Raw genomic sequence first — 17,048 nt, 5'->3', positions numbered from 1 at the left:
GGCCCTTTCCTGTTTCAGCATGACAATTCCCCTGTGCACAAAGTGAGTTCCATACAGAAATGGTTTGTTGAGAACAGTGTGGAAGAACTTGACTGGCCTGCTCAAAGCCCTGACCTCAACCCCATCGAACACCTTTGGGATGAATTGGAAAGCCGACTGCGAGTCAGGCTTAATCGCCCAACATCAGGTCCCGACCTCACTAATGCTCTTGTGGTTGAATCGAAGAAAGTCCCCACAGCAAAGTTCCAACATCTAGTGGAAAGCCTTCCCAGAAGAGCGGAGGCTGTTAATAGCAGCAGACGGGGGACCAACTCCATGTTACTGCTCATGATTTTGGAATGAGATGTTCGACGAGCAGGTGTCCAGATACCTTTGGTCATGTAGTTTATGTGACCCACTTTAAATTCTCCTGCAACCAGACCTTTTTCTCTCTCAGCACGGAGGCTAGAGAGAGGAGCCAAGACCTCTACTGTACCCCATTACTGTGTCCAATGCTTAAATAGACTTTCACATCGACGCAGGCAGAGTAAAAGCAAGTCCCTTTATCCCAGGAAGGAAGGTAATTTATATCAACAAATGGAGTCGACCTCAGCACTGAAAGGAGTTCTTGGTCATTAAAAGCAAAGGGAGAAGCTAAGGTTTATTTCTTTCATTGATTTCCATTCAATGTGTTCTTTGAGTGGGCCTGTTTTAAGGTTCTCTCAGTAATGTATTCAAACTCCACACAAACAGGCACAAGCATGCACAAAGATGCACGCTCTCTCGCACGCATGCACACACACTCACTCACACACTCCTCCTTCAACCTTGCACTTTGTGGTTTTAAATAATAATAAGAGGGATAAATGTTGAGACCGAAAGGCTTTAATTACTGGGTTGCTCTTCAGGGAGACATTTTTAATTAATTGTGTATCTCTACACACCCTCCCTCCCTCCCTCCCTTCCTCCCTCCCTCCCTCCCTCCCTCCCTCCCTCCCTCCCTCCCTCCCTCCCTCCCTCCCTCCCTCCCTGTATCTCCCTCTCTCTCCCTCCCTCCCTCCCTCTCCCTCACTCCCTCCCTCCCTCCCTGTATCTCCCTCTCTCTCCCTCTCCCTCCCTCCCTCCCTCCCTCCCTCCCTCCCTCCCTCCCTGTATCTCCCTCCCTCCCTGTATCTCTTCCTCCCTTTCACCCTTCTTCCCTTTGCCTCCGGACCTCATGTCTTTGTAATGTCTGAGTTTGTCACTTTGTATTGCAAATTAAATCTGCCACTTACATTGCTAAGAACGTACATTGTTAGAGGAAAATTACCATGTGGTTTGATAATGTTTGTTTGGTCACAAGACTCCCAATCTTGCAGAGAAAGACCACTTGGATACATAATTCTTTCTAAAGCCTACTAGTCTGTGGGGTCAAGCTGCACGAGGACCCTGAAGCTAAGGGTCAGTCCTACATGAGCTCTGGAGAGAGTGAGATGATGACCCAGAATGACCCTACGGAGGAGGGAGGCACATAGAGGCAAAGCCATAGGAGCTTGTTATCTGAATCAATAAGCAGCAGGTGGGAGGTATCAAACATAGTTGTCAGAGTGGTGGAACTAAAAGGTGCATACAGAACTTATCAGGCTTGTTGTCAGCCTCCCATCATCACCTTCAGGCTGAGAACTGTTGAACTGCCCAGCAGGACCTGGAGCCCAGCCAGAACCAGGGATGCATCCCAAATGGCACCAAGGGAATAGGCTGCCATTTGGGACACAACCCCACAACCCCAGACACAGCACCAGCCAGACAGCCCCAGCTACACAACTACAGCCCCAGCTACACAACTACAGCTCCAGCTACACAACTACACTCCCAGTTACACAACTACAGCCACACAGTCCTAGCCCCAGCCACACAGCCCTAGCCCTAGCCCCAGCCACACAGCCCTATCCCCAGTCACACAGCCCTAGCCCCAGCCACACTGCCCTAGCCCCAGCCACACTGCCCTAGCCCCAGCCACACAACCCTAGCCCCAGCCACACAGCCCTAGCCCCAGCCACACAGCCCTAGCCCCAGACACACAACCCTAGCCCCAGCCACACTGCCCTAGCCCCAGCCACACAACCCTAGCCCCAGCCACACAGCCCTAGCCCCAGCCACACTGCCCTAGCCCTAGTCCCAGCCACACAGCCCTAGCCCCAGCCACACAGCTCTAGCCCCAGCCACACTGCCCTAGCCCCAGCCACACAACCCTATCCCCAGCCACACAGCCCTAGCCCCAGCCACACAGCCCTAGCCCCAGCCCCACAGCCCTAGCCCCAGCCACACAGCCCTAGCCCCAGCTACACAGCTCTAGCCCTAGCCCCAGCCACACAGCCCTAGCTCTAGCCCCAGCCACACAGCCCTAGCCCCAGCCACACAGCTCTAGCCCTAGCCACACAGCCCTCGCCCCAGCCACAGAGCTCTATCCCCAGCCACACAGCCCTAGCCCCAGCCACACAGCTCTAGCCCCAGCCCTAGCTCTAGCCCTAGCCACACAGCCCTAGCCCTAGCCACACAGCCCTAGCCCTAGCCCCAGCCACACAGCTCTAGCCCCAGCCACACAGCCCTAGCCCTAGCCCCAGCCCCAGCCACACAGCCCTTGCCCCAGCCACACAGCCCTAGCCCCAGCCACACAACCCTAGCCCCAGCCACACAGCCCTAGTCCCAGCCACACAACTCTAGCCCCAGCCACACAGCCCTAGCCCCAGCCCTACAACCCTAGACCCAGCCACACAGCCCTAGCCCCAGCCCTAGCCCCAGCCACACACGCCCTAACCCCAGCCATATAGCCCCAACCTCTGTCATCAGTCTCCCCAATGGAGCCTCGTCAGTCACCTGCAGCTCATGGCATGGCGCTGCCACACCAGAAAACGACTGAAGCTCACTGGTGAAAATGGGTTAGACTAGCTAAATATGACTTAATTCATGTTCTGAAATAGCAGCGGTCTGTAGTTCTGGAGCAACTCGAAAGCCTGTAAACAGCTATAACAGAAGATTATCCTTAAAAATATTAAATATTCTACAATTTGTTCCTGTTGCCCTGTGCTAATTCACATTTGAACCCCTTGTTTTAGGACTTAATAAATACTGTCACAGTATAAATAGACAGCCCACAAAATTAGAATCAAAGACATGCTGTAGGCTAGATATGTGAATAGCATCGTAGAATAATAGTGAAGACATCAAAACTATGAAATATCACATATGGAATCATGTAGTAACCCAAAAAATGTTTTTTTTTATATTTGAGCTGGTTTGGCATTCTCTAAACCAGCTTCACCTGGAATGTTTTTCCAACAGTCTTGAAGGAGTTCCCACATATGCTGAGCACTTGCTGGCTGCTTTTCCTTCACTCTGCAGGCCAACTCATCCCAAACCATCTCAATTTGGTTGAGGTCGGGTGATTGTGTAGGCCAGGTCATCTGATGCAGCACTCCATCACTCTCCTTCTTGGTCAAATAGCAATTACACAGCCTGGAGGTGTGTTGGGTCATTGTCCTGTTGAAAAACAAATGATAGTCCCACTATGCGCAAACCAGATGGGATGGCGTATCGCTGTAGAATGCTGTGGTAGCCATGCTAGTTAAGTGCGCCTTGAATTCTAAATAAATCACAGACAGTGTCACCAGCAAAGCACCCCCACATCATCACACCTCCTCCTCCATGCCTCATGGTGGGAACAACACATGCAGAGATCATCCGTTCACCTATTCTGCGTCTCACAAAGACATGGCGGTTTGAACCAAAAATCTCCAATTTGGACTCATCAGACCAAACGACAGATTTCCACCGGTCATTGCTCATGTTTCTTGGCCCAAGCAAGTCTCTTTTCTTATTGGTGTCCTTTCACACTGGTTTCTTTGCAGCAATTCGACCATGAAGGCAATTATTCATGCAGTCTCCCCTGAACAGTTGATGTTGACATGTGTCTGTTACTTGACTCTGTGAAGCATTTATTTGGGCTGCAATTTCTGAGGCTGGGAACTCTAATGAACTTATTCTCTGCAGCAGAAGTAACTCTGGGTCTTCCTTTACTGTGGTGGTCCTCATGAGAGCCTGTTTCATCATAGGGCTTGATGGTTTTTGCGACTGCACTTGAAGAAAATGTCAAAGTTCTTGACATTTTCCCGCATTGACTGACCTTTATGTCTTAAAGTAATGATGGACTGTCATTTATCTTTGCTCATTTGAGCTGTTCTTGCCATAATATGGATTTGGTATTTTACCAAATAGGGCTATCTTCTGTATACCACCCCTACCTTGTCACAACACAACTGATTGGCTCCAACGCATTAAGAAGGAAAGATATTCCACAAATTATGGCACACAAATATTCCACAAATTAAGGCACACCTGTTAATTAAAATGCATTCCAGGTGGATACTCCATGAAGCTGGTTGAGAGAATGCCAAGAGTGTGCAAAGCTGTCATCAAGGCAAAGGGTGGCTACTTTGAAGAATCTCAAATCTCAAATATAAAATATATTTTGATTTGTTTAACACTTTTTTGGTTACTACATGATTCCATATGTGTAATTTCCTAGTTTTGATGTCTTCACTATTATTCTACAATGTAGAAAATAGTAAAAATAAAGAAAAACCCTTGAATGAGTGGGTATGTCCAAACTTTTGACAGGTAGTGTATCTTCAACCCTCAAATGAAAAATAAGGTCTACAGTTGTGTATTATTTAATTTGAGACTGAATAAAAAAAGGGCATTTATTATTTCCTGGTCTCTGCAAAAAATTGCAAGAGAGATTTTCAACTTTCAATTACCCCTAAGCCAAGGGTACAGGGAACTATGCCTAAATAATTCAACTTCGTTGTGTTCACAAAGTTTCTGCAACAGTAAGATTGAATATATCTGTCTAACAACAGTGGAAACACATCCAACCTCAAAAAGCAGCCAGATGTGAGGATGCAGCCTGGAGGACATTTAGCTCCTTTACCAATGATCTGGTCCAATAAGAGGCAGTAACTTATTGTTAACACTCAAAGTGTTACCCTAATTATGATCATTCATTCAGCCTTTTACACATTTACAGCACTTGCCAATGCTATCATTAGGAGAGAGAGAAAAAACACCTAACCTTGACAAAGAGAGCTCCTTTGGCTGCTAGGGCATCTTCCCCTCGCCCGTTAGGGTAGCACTCATAGTGGGCGTCCAGGATGGGGTAGCGGCTGACCAGCATAACGCCACTGTTGAGGAACTTGAAGCGGGAGCAGCAGCCCTTCCAGGCGTAGCGGCCCACATCACTCAGGATGTAGGGGAAGTAGTGGTGCAGCTGCCGCCTCAGCCTGGATGTGGCCCGGTGGTCAAACACTTCCTGCAGACACAGGAAGTCCAGGTTGGCAGGGAAGAAGGCCGAGATCTCGTGGTCGATGCCGTCGTCGCCTTGGCGCCGCTTGCGGCCGCTGTGCTTCTTGAACATGGAGGTGCGGTGGGACAGGGTGTTGTTAGAAGGCACCCCCCCTGTCAGGCTCTCCCCGTCACCCTCGCCTTGGTGGTTTCCTGTCTCAGCCTCTGGGGCGTCTGGCTCTGGGGCACTGATACTGATCTGGACCCCAGAGGCGTGCAAGGGGCAGTCTGGGGAGTTCTGGGCCACTGTGGTGTGAACACGGCAGTCAGAGCTGTTATAGGCACCAGCAGTGTGAAGCGGGCACTCTGGTGTGTTCTCTCCACCAGCTACGTGGACGGGACAATCTGAGGAGCTCTGGTCCCCTGTTGGGTGTATGCGGCAGTCGTCACCAGCGGTGGGTATGGGGCAGTCTGCACCGGCAGTGTGTATTGGGCAGTCTGCACTAGCATTGTGTACAGGGCACTCGGTGAGGGGTTCGGACTCGGCTGTATTGTCAGGCCGCTGGTCCAGTGAGGAGGTGCGTGGGAACCCCGTGACCAGGCTGCTGAAGGAGACGGCGCTGATGGAGGTGTTGGTGGGGGAGTCGATGTATATCTTGATCTGTGGCCGGCTGGCCCCGTTACGGATGCGCTTTCCCACCTCGCGGGCACGGCGCTGGGTCTCAGACAGGTTGTTGAAGCGTGCCAGGGAGTCTGGCAGTAGGCACACGTTGGCACTGCCGAAGCAGAAGCTGCGGCCTTGCGGCCTCCAGTCGGCCAGTGATGCCGCGCCCCCCTGCTCGGCCTGGTGCTTGTTCGGGCGGCGGTGGGTGTAGAGATAGGGATGGCGGGCCGCCTGCAGGGGAGCCCACAGCAGAAATCCCAGCAGAGCGAAGGGCAGCGAGGCCAGGAGGAGCAGCAGGTAGAGCGGAGTGGACACTAGCACATACAGCGTCACAAAGGAGCAGGGGTCCTGGGAGCGCCGGCGCTTTTCCAGAGAGGTGGCCACACAGGAGGCTAGCAGGCGGTCCAGCAGCCAGTAGCAAGGGAAGATGAAGCCCCATGACAGGCTAGTGAGGCACCGCAGGAAGGCACTGGAGTAGGGAGAGGTGTGGAGGACCATCTCCTCTCTGGCTCACATAAAACACTCTCACACTAAAATCAATGGAAAACAAACTTGACTCAAATCTACCCTCCCCCTGGGTGGAGAAATGAACACTACATGGTTCCCATCGCTTTCACCAGCAGGCTCCGCAGCTATTTGCCTGATGACAGGAGGCTCCTTCACCCTCCCCCTCCCCTCACCACAGTGGCCCTCCAATGGAGGAATGAGGAACTAGAGTCTCTGGGTGGAGATCATCTTGATGACGTAGAACTAGCTGCTGTAGTCAGAAGGAATCCATGGACACCATGAAGGCGGATCTATGAAGAAGTGAATCTCAGTACCATCTCAGCTTCAGAACCTGCCGAGAGGAGAGGGAGGACAGAAGGATAGAGGGAGAGAGAGAGTCGAAGAGAGAGAGAGGGAGAAAAAAGGGAAGGGGCATCAGCTGTGCAATGACTCACTGAGATGAAAATGTGTGGTCAGCAAAATGGGCCTTGTTCATTTCCCTAATGTCCCCCAATGGTTAGAAATACTGCATCACAGGTGATACACAGTTTCTGATAGGCTTGTGTGAATCTCCGTGTGTTTAAACAGTCAAAATGAGACTTGTTTTTAACATAACACAACAAAAACACCAAATGGTTTTAGTGCCAAAACATGGTTAATAAATCTGCAGAATTCATAGCAAATAACACTGCTGTAAACGATAATCAGACACAGGACGCACTCAGTGGGGTAACCTTATATAAATATAGGGTTGAGTGGAAAGTGAAGCAATGCACACAATATAAATAAATCATGAATTGTTAATTCATGAATTGAAACACTAAAGGGCCACTGGCCTTAGCCTAACCCCAGAGCCACCAAACCATATTCAGCACAGCAACAGCAATATGACTCTAGACTGTGTGCCACCGCGACCCTGGGGCAAGACTGTGTCACAAACACTGTATAAACGGCCATTATGTATGCTGCTCTGAATCGATCAGGATCATATGAAAATGTCATTGTTTTACGAAACAGAAAGAATAGCACAGCTGCTGTCACTGAATTATGCTGTCCCTGTCAATGGATTATAAAGTCCCTGTCAATGGACTATGCAGTCAATGGACTATGCAGTCCCTGTCAATGGATTATAAAGTCCCTGTCAATGGACTTTTTAGGATAACAAAGCAGTTAGTGAGTCCTTTTAGGACTGATGCCAAATAAACTTTCAATGGATCAGAAATATATTGATGCTACTAGCTCCCTTATTAAGATCACCTCATCATCCATCTCGTACATCAAAGCCTGTTACAAGATTATAGACCATCTCTGGTTACATGGTGTCTCATCATGTGTAATGTCACTGTTTGTCACCACTATGATTAATGCCAAACTTTCTATCATGTTGTGGAACGTCACGCTCTATGTCATCAGGGACAGATAGTGCCCAGAGCAGGCCCTGGCTGTGTCTCAAATCACACCCTATTCCCTAAATAGTGCGCTACTTTTGACCAGGGCCCTTATCTGTCCCTGATGACATACAGCATGACGTAGTGCGCTATATAGGGAAAAGGGTGCCATTTGGGATGCAGCCCCTGTGTCTGTCTGTCTATCTGCTAAATGAGGAGTATGCCCAGGGTGGCTGCACACTAACTGCATCTGTCTCTGGACCTCTGACCATGACTATGTTGAAATGGAGTTCAGGCAGCACCCGGGGCTGTTTGTGACCTTCTCCTCTGGGCTGAAATGGCAGTGGGGACAACTGTGAATAGGTTTTGCGCCGATGAGAAGCCATTTCAATGTGAACTTTTCTTAGCTGTCTTGACACGCTCATTTCCTTTTCAATGTGAAACTGTCAGTGTTTGTTGGAATGAAGCCATAATAATGGTGATCTATTCTATCTTCAATATAGAGAATGTGCCACTTCATTTTACAAGATAATTATGTATATACAACGCTATACAACAATATGAGCAATATTTATCTGGAAGATACTGTATTTTTAAAACTGTACAGGTTTTGTTGGCTAGATAGATCATCTTGGTATCTTGATGTCCGGATGACAGCAAGATAGCTCTCAATGCTACACCGTATGTATGGAATATAATGCAGCATCACAAATTCAATTACTACTATTCATATTGAGGCCTCAGACTTGGCTTCCAAAAATCTCTTGTATTGGCATTGATCCTTTTTATAGTGCTTTGGCTACTGTTTTGAATCACCTAGCGTAATATATTTTGATCATATGCAATATTCTTAATGCATCTCACTGTTCAGGGTGACAGGTTAAAGCTGTGTCATGGTGATTAACACAGAGTACAACAACACTGGACCCTTTTATGAAATTAGACAAAAGCAAATCTGCGTGCACGAGCAGAAGCACCATGCACCTAATGTTTTGGAGCATGAGAGATGAGAAAAGCAGAGGAGAGAAGAGAAAAGAGGAGGAGAAGAGAGAAAAGAGGAGGAGAGATAGAGATGGAGAGAAAGCAGAGGAGAGATAGAGATGGAGAGATATAGTGAAGAGAAGAGCAGAGGAGAGAAGAAGTGAGGAGAGATGGAGGGGAGAGAAGAAGTGAGTAGAGATGGAGAGGAGAGAAGAAGTGAGGAGAGATGGAGAGGAGAGAAGAAGTGAGGAGAGATGGAGAGGAGAGAAGAGTGGAAGAGAGATGGAGAGGAGAGAAGAGTGGAAGAGAGATGGAGAGGAGAGAAGAGTGGAAGAGAGCAGGAGAGGAGAGAAGAAGTGAGGAGAGATGGAGAGGAGAGAAGAGTGGAAGAGAGATGGAGAGGAGAGAAGAGTGGAATGGAGAGGAGAGAAGCGGTGAGGAGAGATGGAGAGGAGAGAAGAAGTGAGGAGAGATGGAGAGGAGAGAAGAGGAAGAGAGATGGAGAGGAGAGAAGAAGTGAGGAGAGATGGAGAGGAGAGAAGATGTGAGGAGAGATGGAGAGGAGAGAAGAGTGGAAGAGAGATGGAGAGGAGAGAAGAGTGGAAGAGAGATGGAGAGGAGAGAAGAGTGGAAGAGAGATGGAGAGGAGAGAAGAGTGGAAGAGAGATGGAGAGGAGAGAAGAAGAAGAGAGATGGAGAGGAGAGAAGAGGAGGAGAGATGGAGAGGAGAGAAAAAGCAGGTGCAGAGCCGGTTCCTGTTCTCATCATCATTTATCTCCCTTTGCACCTCTGCATCGTAGGGGTGGGTGACAGACAGGGTTGATTAGATTACATTCTAAAATGTTATCCGTTACAGTTACTAGTTACCTGTCCAAAATTGTTATCTGTAATGTAACTTTTGGATCTGCAACATAATCTGGTTACTTTGGATAAAGTGAGAGAAAAATTACGTATTTACCTGATTTATTTGATATTAATGGTTAACAATAAATATTTAACTTATATTAAGACATTTCTGTCCTACCAGTGTCTGTGTTTGTATGGTCTCCACTCTAGTTCCCTGCAGCTAATCTGGGTGTATGGTCACTGGAGATGGCTTGAGCTGACAAATGAGTTAAAGACTGCATTACATAGACAAGAATGTGTTTTACTAGGGATAGCTTAGGAGTAGAACAATCCCTCATTGTCTCAAAATCATCCTTGCATCTGGGAAACTAAGCCAGGGTGGGGTTAAGACAACAACCCCGTGCAGATAACGACTGGATGAACCCAGAGTGGCTTATGATGCCCCCAATCTGCATGGGACGGGTGGAACCAACCATGACTAAGCATTTTAAGTGTCAGCTATATATAGTACTCTACGTTTGTGTAAAGGTTAGGTTACTCGGTCCAACACTTAAGGGTGTGGGGTTGACCAGCCTCATTATTGCAATAATTAATCGATATTGAATAAAGATGATTGTTTGAAGAAATGACAAAGTCTCTCTCACTTGATTAGAATATTCCACGACAAGTCTCCCTTCCCCATAAGAGGCATTAGAAGAAGACAAAAAGGATCCATCAAACGCACATAGAGGTGTTATCATTTGTTGTTTTTCTCTCAAACATCCTTTCTGAATTTCAAAGTAATCCAAGAAGTAACCATCTAGTTTTTCAAAAGTATCTGTAATCTGATTAACAACATTTTTTTGCTGGTAATGTAACCGATTACAGTTACAGTTTTGTTGTAATCAGATTACATGTAACTGATTGCATGTAATACGTTATTCCCCAACCCTGGTGACGGATGGCAGGATCAATAGGGGAAAATGGAGAGAAAAACACCAGTTGTTTTATCAAACAGTCACTCTATGTCTTATCCAGAATCAACTAACCATACTTCTCCACAGTGAGGATAGAGAAAATATCACTGGGTTGTGTAAGAGCCGACACATCATTTCTGTCTCTCTGTCTCTAACCCACACATAAAAAGGACACACAGACATCCATACCACAGTGCCACATTGCAAAAGTATGAATAGTATCCTATCTACTTTCAGTTTCATAGACATATTTGCACATACGCACACATAAAACATTCATACACAAACACCAGTTCTCTCAGAGACACAGATGCACAGTGACACAACCAAACACAGAAGAACACTTACATTTGCTGTCAGAAACAATCTGCTATTTTGTTGCAGTGTTTGCTCTGCTGGGTTCACTCCTGCTGAAGACAGGCCAGTGCATCACTGTAGCCCAACCCTGGTGGTGATAGACGGCAGGATGCTGAACCTACAGTATGACCAGGCCTGAATGTGACGATCTCTGCTTGAACACACTACTTGTGCTCGGGCAGAACATAAAAACTGAAATAATGCTGTAGTCAGGGTTTGAGCACAGGAAGAGATAGAAATCTCAACAGCTTCTAATGCTTCTGCAGTCTGTAGCCACACAAGAACACATGCACACACTCAATCACTCACGCCCGCCCACACACACACACACACACACACACACACACACACACACACACACACACACACACACACACACACACACACACACACACACACACACACACACACACACACACACACACACACACACACACACACACACACACAAACACCCACATACAAACAAACACACACACACACACACACAAACACCCACATACAAACAAACACACACACAAACACACAGAGTACACAGCAGTGTCCTGACCTCCATCTAGTACTGACATTGAGGGAGCCTTCCTGTCTGACTGCCTGAGTAGCTAACTCAGTAGTCAGCTCTCCGGTATTTACTGTGTTTACATGACTAACAACTGTTATCTGTTTGCTTGAAGGAATCTAGGAACACATCCCCCGCTGAGAGGGGGGCTATCTGTTTCATCTAGCTAGCCAACCATGTGTTTGTTTTGGAATTAAAACCACTTGGATAATAATCGTGTCGTATATCTCCAAGCAATGTTTTGGCATCTTTCATAAGTTACCCAAGGGGTCTTCCTGCCTGAAAAAGTCACACTCAACTGAAGCATAACCAACCCAGAGAGACTCATCAGCAAGCTTCAATGGGGACGAGCATGACAAATGAATGGGGTCCGGGTGCCTCAACCGCTCCCCATGGATTTGTTTTACGAAATGTCCTCCTCCATTGGATCAATACTGATAATGACAAAGGGAGAAAGCTCCTGCTGAATCCTGGGTGAATACGTGTGCATGTGTGTGTGCGTGCGTGTGTGTGTGTGTGTGTGTGTGTCTGTGTGTGTGTGTGTGTGTGTGTGTGTGTGTGTGTGTGTGTGTGTGTGTGTGTGTGTGTGTGTGTGTGTGTGTGTGTGTGTGTGTGTGTGTGTGTGTGTGTGTGTGTGTGTGTGTGTGTGTGTGTGTGTGTGTGTGTGTGTGTGTGTGTGAGTGTGTGTGTGTGTGTGTGTGTGTGTGTGTGTGTGTGTGTGTGTGTGTGTGTGTGTGTGTGTGTGTGTGTGTGTGTGTGTGTGTGTGTGTGTGTGGAGGCTCTGTTTGTGTCAATACGTTTTAGAGTGGGTAAATGAGTGATGTACTGCTAAGTATCCGGTGACCACAGAGATCGATGTGGCCCATCTAGCCGGCTGTGGTGGTTTCCTTCTGTTTCAATATTAATGGTGCAGAATTGTGAAGCGTTTAAGTGTACGACGCTGCTACATTATGAGACACCGGCAGATGTCTGTGTTCAGGCCATAGCACTAAAACAGACCAGACCAGTAAACCATCAGAACAGAGTTGGAGCATATGCAGACCCACTACGTTTCCCTCTCCCCTAAGGATGGCCCTTTTCTGGATCTCTTTCTCTTCCCTGTGAGCTTTGAAAGTTGCCTCCCTTCCTCCACTGCCAGAGCCAGCGGTGACGCTACTCCGAGTATTCTTAAGGGGTTTTGGTTGTCATGGTGACCTAGTCACATGCACTCAGGTACTAGCGAGGCCTGTTGGTGTGTGATGGTGAATGTTGCCCACCTCCAACTCCCCTACCACACACATGTTTGTGTCTAACCTTAACTCTACACAACTGCACTTTGGATTAAATATACACACACACACACTCTGGCAAACACACACGCCATTACTCAGGTACCTTTTAAAATTTGAACAAGCAATCTAATAATGGTGAGCCTGAGACACAGGTAGAGCATTCATGTGTACTTCAGATCCACACTCCAACAGGCAGATAGACTCAGGTTTCTGTAAAATACCCCTGGCCCTGTCTAGTCTGTCCACGTGTGGTATAAATAAGCACTTGTCATTCTTAAATGTCATAAGATTGGCTTCTACTATTGACTAAGTCCCTATGAGAAAGGCTGGCTGAAAACAATACCTCCCAAAGCCTCATTAGACAATCAATCCATCATCATTACACCTGTCCAAACCCAGAAAGCATATTGGCCAGATTAGCATCTTTGCCAAAAGCTCTGAATATTCTATGGTATAAGGGTCAGTGTATTATTGTTTTGTTGCATTGGCTGTGTCCGGACAAACAGCCTCAAGGGTTTTGCTCAGCAGCACTGGTTGTTTTTGGCATGCTGGTAGAAGACTGGGTTAGAACAGCCCTCTCTCTCTCTTTCATCACCATTTCTATGCCGGACAGGACAGTTTTATTTTTTATTATTTTTTACCTTTATTTAACTAGGCAAGTCAGTTAAGAACAAGTTCTTACTTACAATGACGGCCTACCCCAGATGACACTGGGCCAATTGTGCACCGCCCTATGGGACTCCCAATCACGGCCGGATGTGATGCTGCCTGGATTTGAACCAGGTACTGCAGTGACACCTCTTGCACTGAGATGCAGTGTCTTAGACTACTGCGCCACTCGGAAGCCCATGTGGGAGCCACAGTGTGCGCTGGGCTGGGTGTAATTGTAAATGTAATACTGTTAGAGGAAATGGATAATGCCATCACTATTACCACAATGCAATCATCACTATAACTCAATCAGCCCCTCCTGCCACCTGCTTTTTAGTAAGGAACAATCATTCCTCAAGCTTCCCTCTAAGGGCTTGCACAGGGAAATTGGTCTCTGTTTGTGTATGTTTGTGTTATTTAGTGATTAAACAGATTTACTAATTTATTATGTAACAACTTGTTAATTAAGGTTGTTGCTGAGTAACTAAAGAGTTATTACTGTGCACAGGTATAAGAGCAGGGTTGGGGAGCAACCGATTACATGTAATCTGATTACAAAAAACTATAACTGTAATCAGATACAATACCAGCTAAAATATTGTAATCAGATTACAGATACTTTCGAAAAACTAGATGATTAGGCTAACTTCCTGGATTACTTTTAAATTCAGAAAGGATGTCTGTGAAAACCTTTCTGTTTTCTCAATGACAGTCAAATCAGCATTGAAAAATGGCGCACGTTTAAGTTTGCTCCCCCTGAGCGAGTCTGAGACCACTATTATGACACACCATGCATTTGATGGATTATTTTTGTCTTCTACTAATGCCTCTTAAGGGGAAAGTAATCCAAAACTAACTGAAAGTAATCAGATTACGTTACTGAGTTTGGGTAATCCAAAAGTTACATTACTGTTTACAATTTTAGACAGGTAACTAGTAACTGTAACAGATTACATTTAGAAAGTAACCTACCCAACCCTGTATAAGAGAAATTGACTGTACTTTAAAGGGGTACCAAGAAGAAAACAGATGTGTGAGAGAAAGAGAGAACTGGAATAGTATACAGTAGTGCTGTGGAGTATTACTGCTGGGCTATGTATAAAGAGACCTCCTTGGCTTGGCGTCTACTGACATGGGGGATTACGATGATGATTCAGAATTACCCAGCATACCCCTGGGCTGTGGCCTATATGGGCTCACACTGCCATTGGGCAGCTGCACTAAATATACTTTCAAATCTAGATCATGCTGGATCAATACGAATGAGCTGATGTGCCATCATACACTTCATGCAATGTACTGTGCCCCTCCCCCCACCGTGCCTCGACTATACACTAACCTCTGCACCATGTCTGTCCCTGTTTCTCTGTCCCCGACTCATGAACTCTGACCCCAGCCTTCCCTCAGTCACCCATCTGGACCCCACCTCCCTCCTCACCCCCGGTCATGGGTGCTGTAACACCCATGACTAAGCTCTACCACTAAAAATACTCCTGCTTCTTCTTTCTGTAAACGTGTAGCCTACTCCCCTGCCCTTGAAAAACATTCACAGACAGACATATGGGCTGACATCATGCATTCTCACATTCGTTACAGTAACATAGCAAATCCTGCATGCATGTGTGCTCACATACATTGTATGTACAAAAGTATGTGGACACCCCTTCAAATGAGTGGATTTGGCAATTTCAGCCACACCGGTGTGTATAACATTGAGCACACAGCCATGCAATCTCAATAGACACACATTGGCAGTAGAATGGCCTTACTGAAGAACACAGTGACTACTGAGTTCCAAACTGCCTCTGGAAGGAACGTCAGCACAAGAACTGTTTGTTTGGAGCTTCACGAAATGGGTTTCCATGGCCGAGCAGCCGCACACAAGCCTAAGATCACCATGCGCAATGCCAAGCATCGGCTGGAGTGGTGTAAAGCTCACCGCCATTGGACTCTGGAGGAGTGGAAATGCGTTCTTTGGAGTGATGAATCTCGCTATACCATCTGGCAAGCTGACGGACCAATCTTGGTTTGGCGGACTCCAGGAGAATGCTACTTGCCCCGATGCATAGTGCCATGGAGGATGAATAATGGTTTGGGGCTGTTTTTCATGGTTCGGGCTAGGCCCCTTAGTTCCGTTGAAGGGACATCTTAACGCTACAGCATTCAATGCCATTTTATGCTTCCAACTTTGTGGCAATAGTTTGGGGAAGGCACTTTCATGTTTCCGCATGCCAATGCCCCAGTGCACACAGCGAGGTCCATACAGAAATGGTTTGTTGAGATTAGTGTGGAAGAACTTGACTGGCCTGCACACAGCCCTGACCTCAAGCCCATTGAACACCTTTGGGATGAATTGGAACACCAACTGTGAGCCAGGCCTAATTGCCCAACATCAGTAATGCTCTTGTGGCTGAATGGATGCAAGTCCCTGCAGAAATGTTCCAACATCTAGTGGAAAGCCTTCCCAAAAGAGTGGAGGCTGTTATAGCAGCAAAGGGGGGACCAACTCCATGATTTTGGAATGAGATGTTCGACAAGCAGGTGTCCACATACATTTGGTCATGTAGTGTACATACACGCACAAACAAACGGTAAGTGATCCATCACTAGCTCGAACCCTGCCCTGGTTTTCTACAGACAGATATGGATTGGTTGTCCCATTGATTTGTTCCACATTTGTCATGTTAAAGGCTACGGCAACACTGATCTGAAATGTCAAAACTGTTCGTTTCAGTCTGTTAACTTGCAGACAGTGAAAACAAATACATTTATATTCAAAATACAGATAGAGAAAACGTGTATTTGTGAGGAAAGCAAGCCAGCATTGGACTAAAAGCCAGCCATGCCTTGAATAGAAAGCAAGCCTTGGACTGAAAATCTCTGGCATGAACTGTGACGTTGCACCATTCCTGCAGGGTTGAAGGCCATACAGTTAAAAGGCCCCTTGTCATTTAGGTGTGGAACTTGAGAGAGAGTGTGATATTTTCCAGGGTTCTTCAACCAGTTAATAGTAGATTAGTCATTTTAAAGAAGCTCTACAAAAAGCTGCACACTGAGAAACCATATTTCCATTTATATGGTCTTTAGAAACTAAACCAACTGTCACTTGAAGGAACTGCCACTTTTTGAATAACCTGCTTAGCTTCAAAGCAAAGGCCTGGCATAATAAACATGGCAATCCCTTTAGCAGTGGGATAACGCAATGTCAGCACGTACAATTATGTAAAGGTACCAACACACATAGCTACTCATAACAGGAGAAACAAAATGTGAAAAACAAGAGAGATTGAGAAAGAACAGACAAAGAGAGAGATCACAGGTATTCCCTGAAGTGTGAGGTGAAGGTTGCCATGGAAACCGCTCAAAGTTCAGGCAATGGCAAACACAGGTGAGTACAAGACCATATAGGAGCGGAGACAGAGAGAGAGGAGAGAAGAGGGAGTGAGATGGAGAGAGTGAAAACGAGTGTCCGTACCTTTGCCCGTCACAACAAGCACCACCACGTGAACAGGTTCTGAAGAACACACCATATCCTACATGTAGTACAGCAGCCCTCCTATAGCTGCTCTCCAGGTCCGTGTGTAGCTGAGG

General features: G+C 46.8%; 1 protein-coding gene across 2 annotated transcripts in view; it reads right to left on the bottom strand.

Annotated features, from left to right (window-relative positions):
- Window positions 1-17,048, bottom strand: part of smpd3 (sphingomyelin phosphodiesterase 3) — a 36,997-nt gene that overhangs the window by 14,065 nt on the left and 5,884 nt on the right. Inside the window, exons 1-2 of one of the 2 annotated variants that reach the window (XM_014124359.3) lie at window positions 10,968-11,214; window positions 5,090-6,800 (exon numbers count right to left, since the gene is read on the bottom strand). In XM_014124359.3, coding sequence (XP_013979834.1) covers window positions 5,090-6,460 — 1,371 coding nt within the window. In that variant the 5' untranslated portion in view covers window positions 6,461-6,800; window positions 10,968-11,214. Of the gene's footprint in view, window positions 1-5,089; window positions 6,801-10,967; window positions 11,215-17,048 lie in introns of those variants that run through there. The other variant, XM_014124358.3, reaches the window with a different exon arrangement.

The sequence above is a fragment of the Salmo salar genome, chromosome 10 (assembly GCF_965601325.2).
Source record: "Salmo salar chromosome 10, fSalSal1, whole genome shotgun sequence".
Classification (NCBI taxonomy): domain Eukaryota; kingdom Metazoa; phylum Chordata; class Actinopteri; order Salmoniformes; family Salmonidae; genus Salmo; species Salmo salar.
The sequence above is the reverse complement of the archived record's forward strand: the minus strand, read 5'-3'. Positions and strand labels throughout refer to the sequence as shown.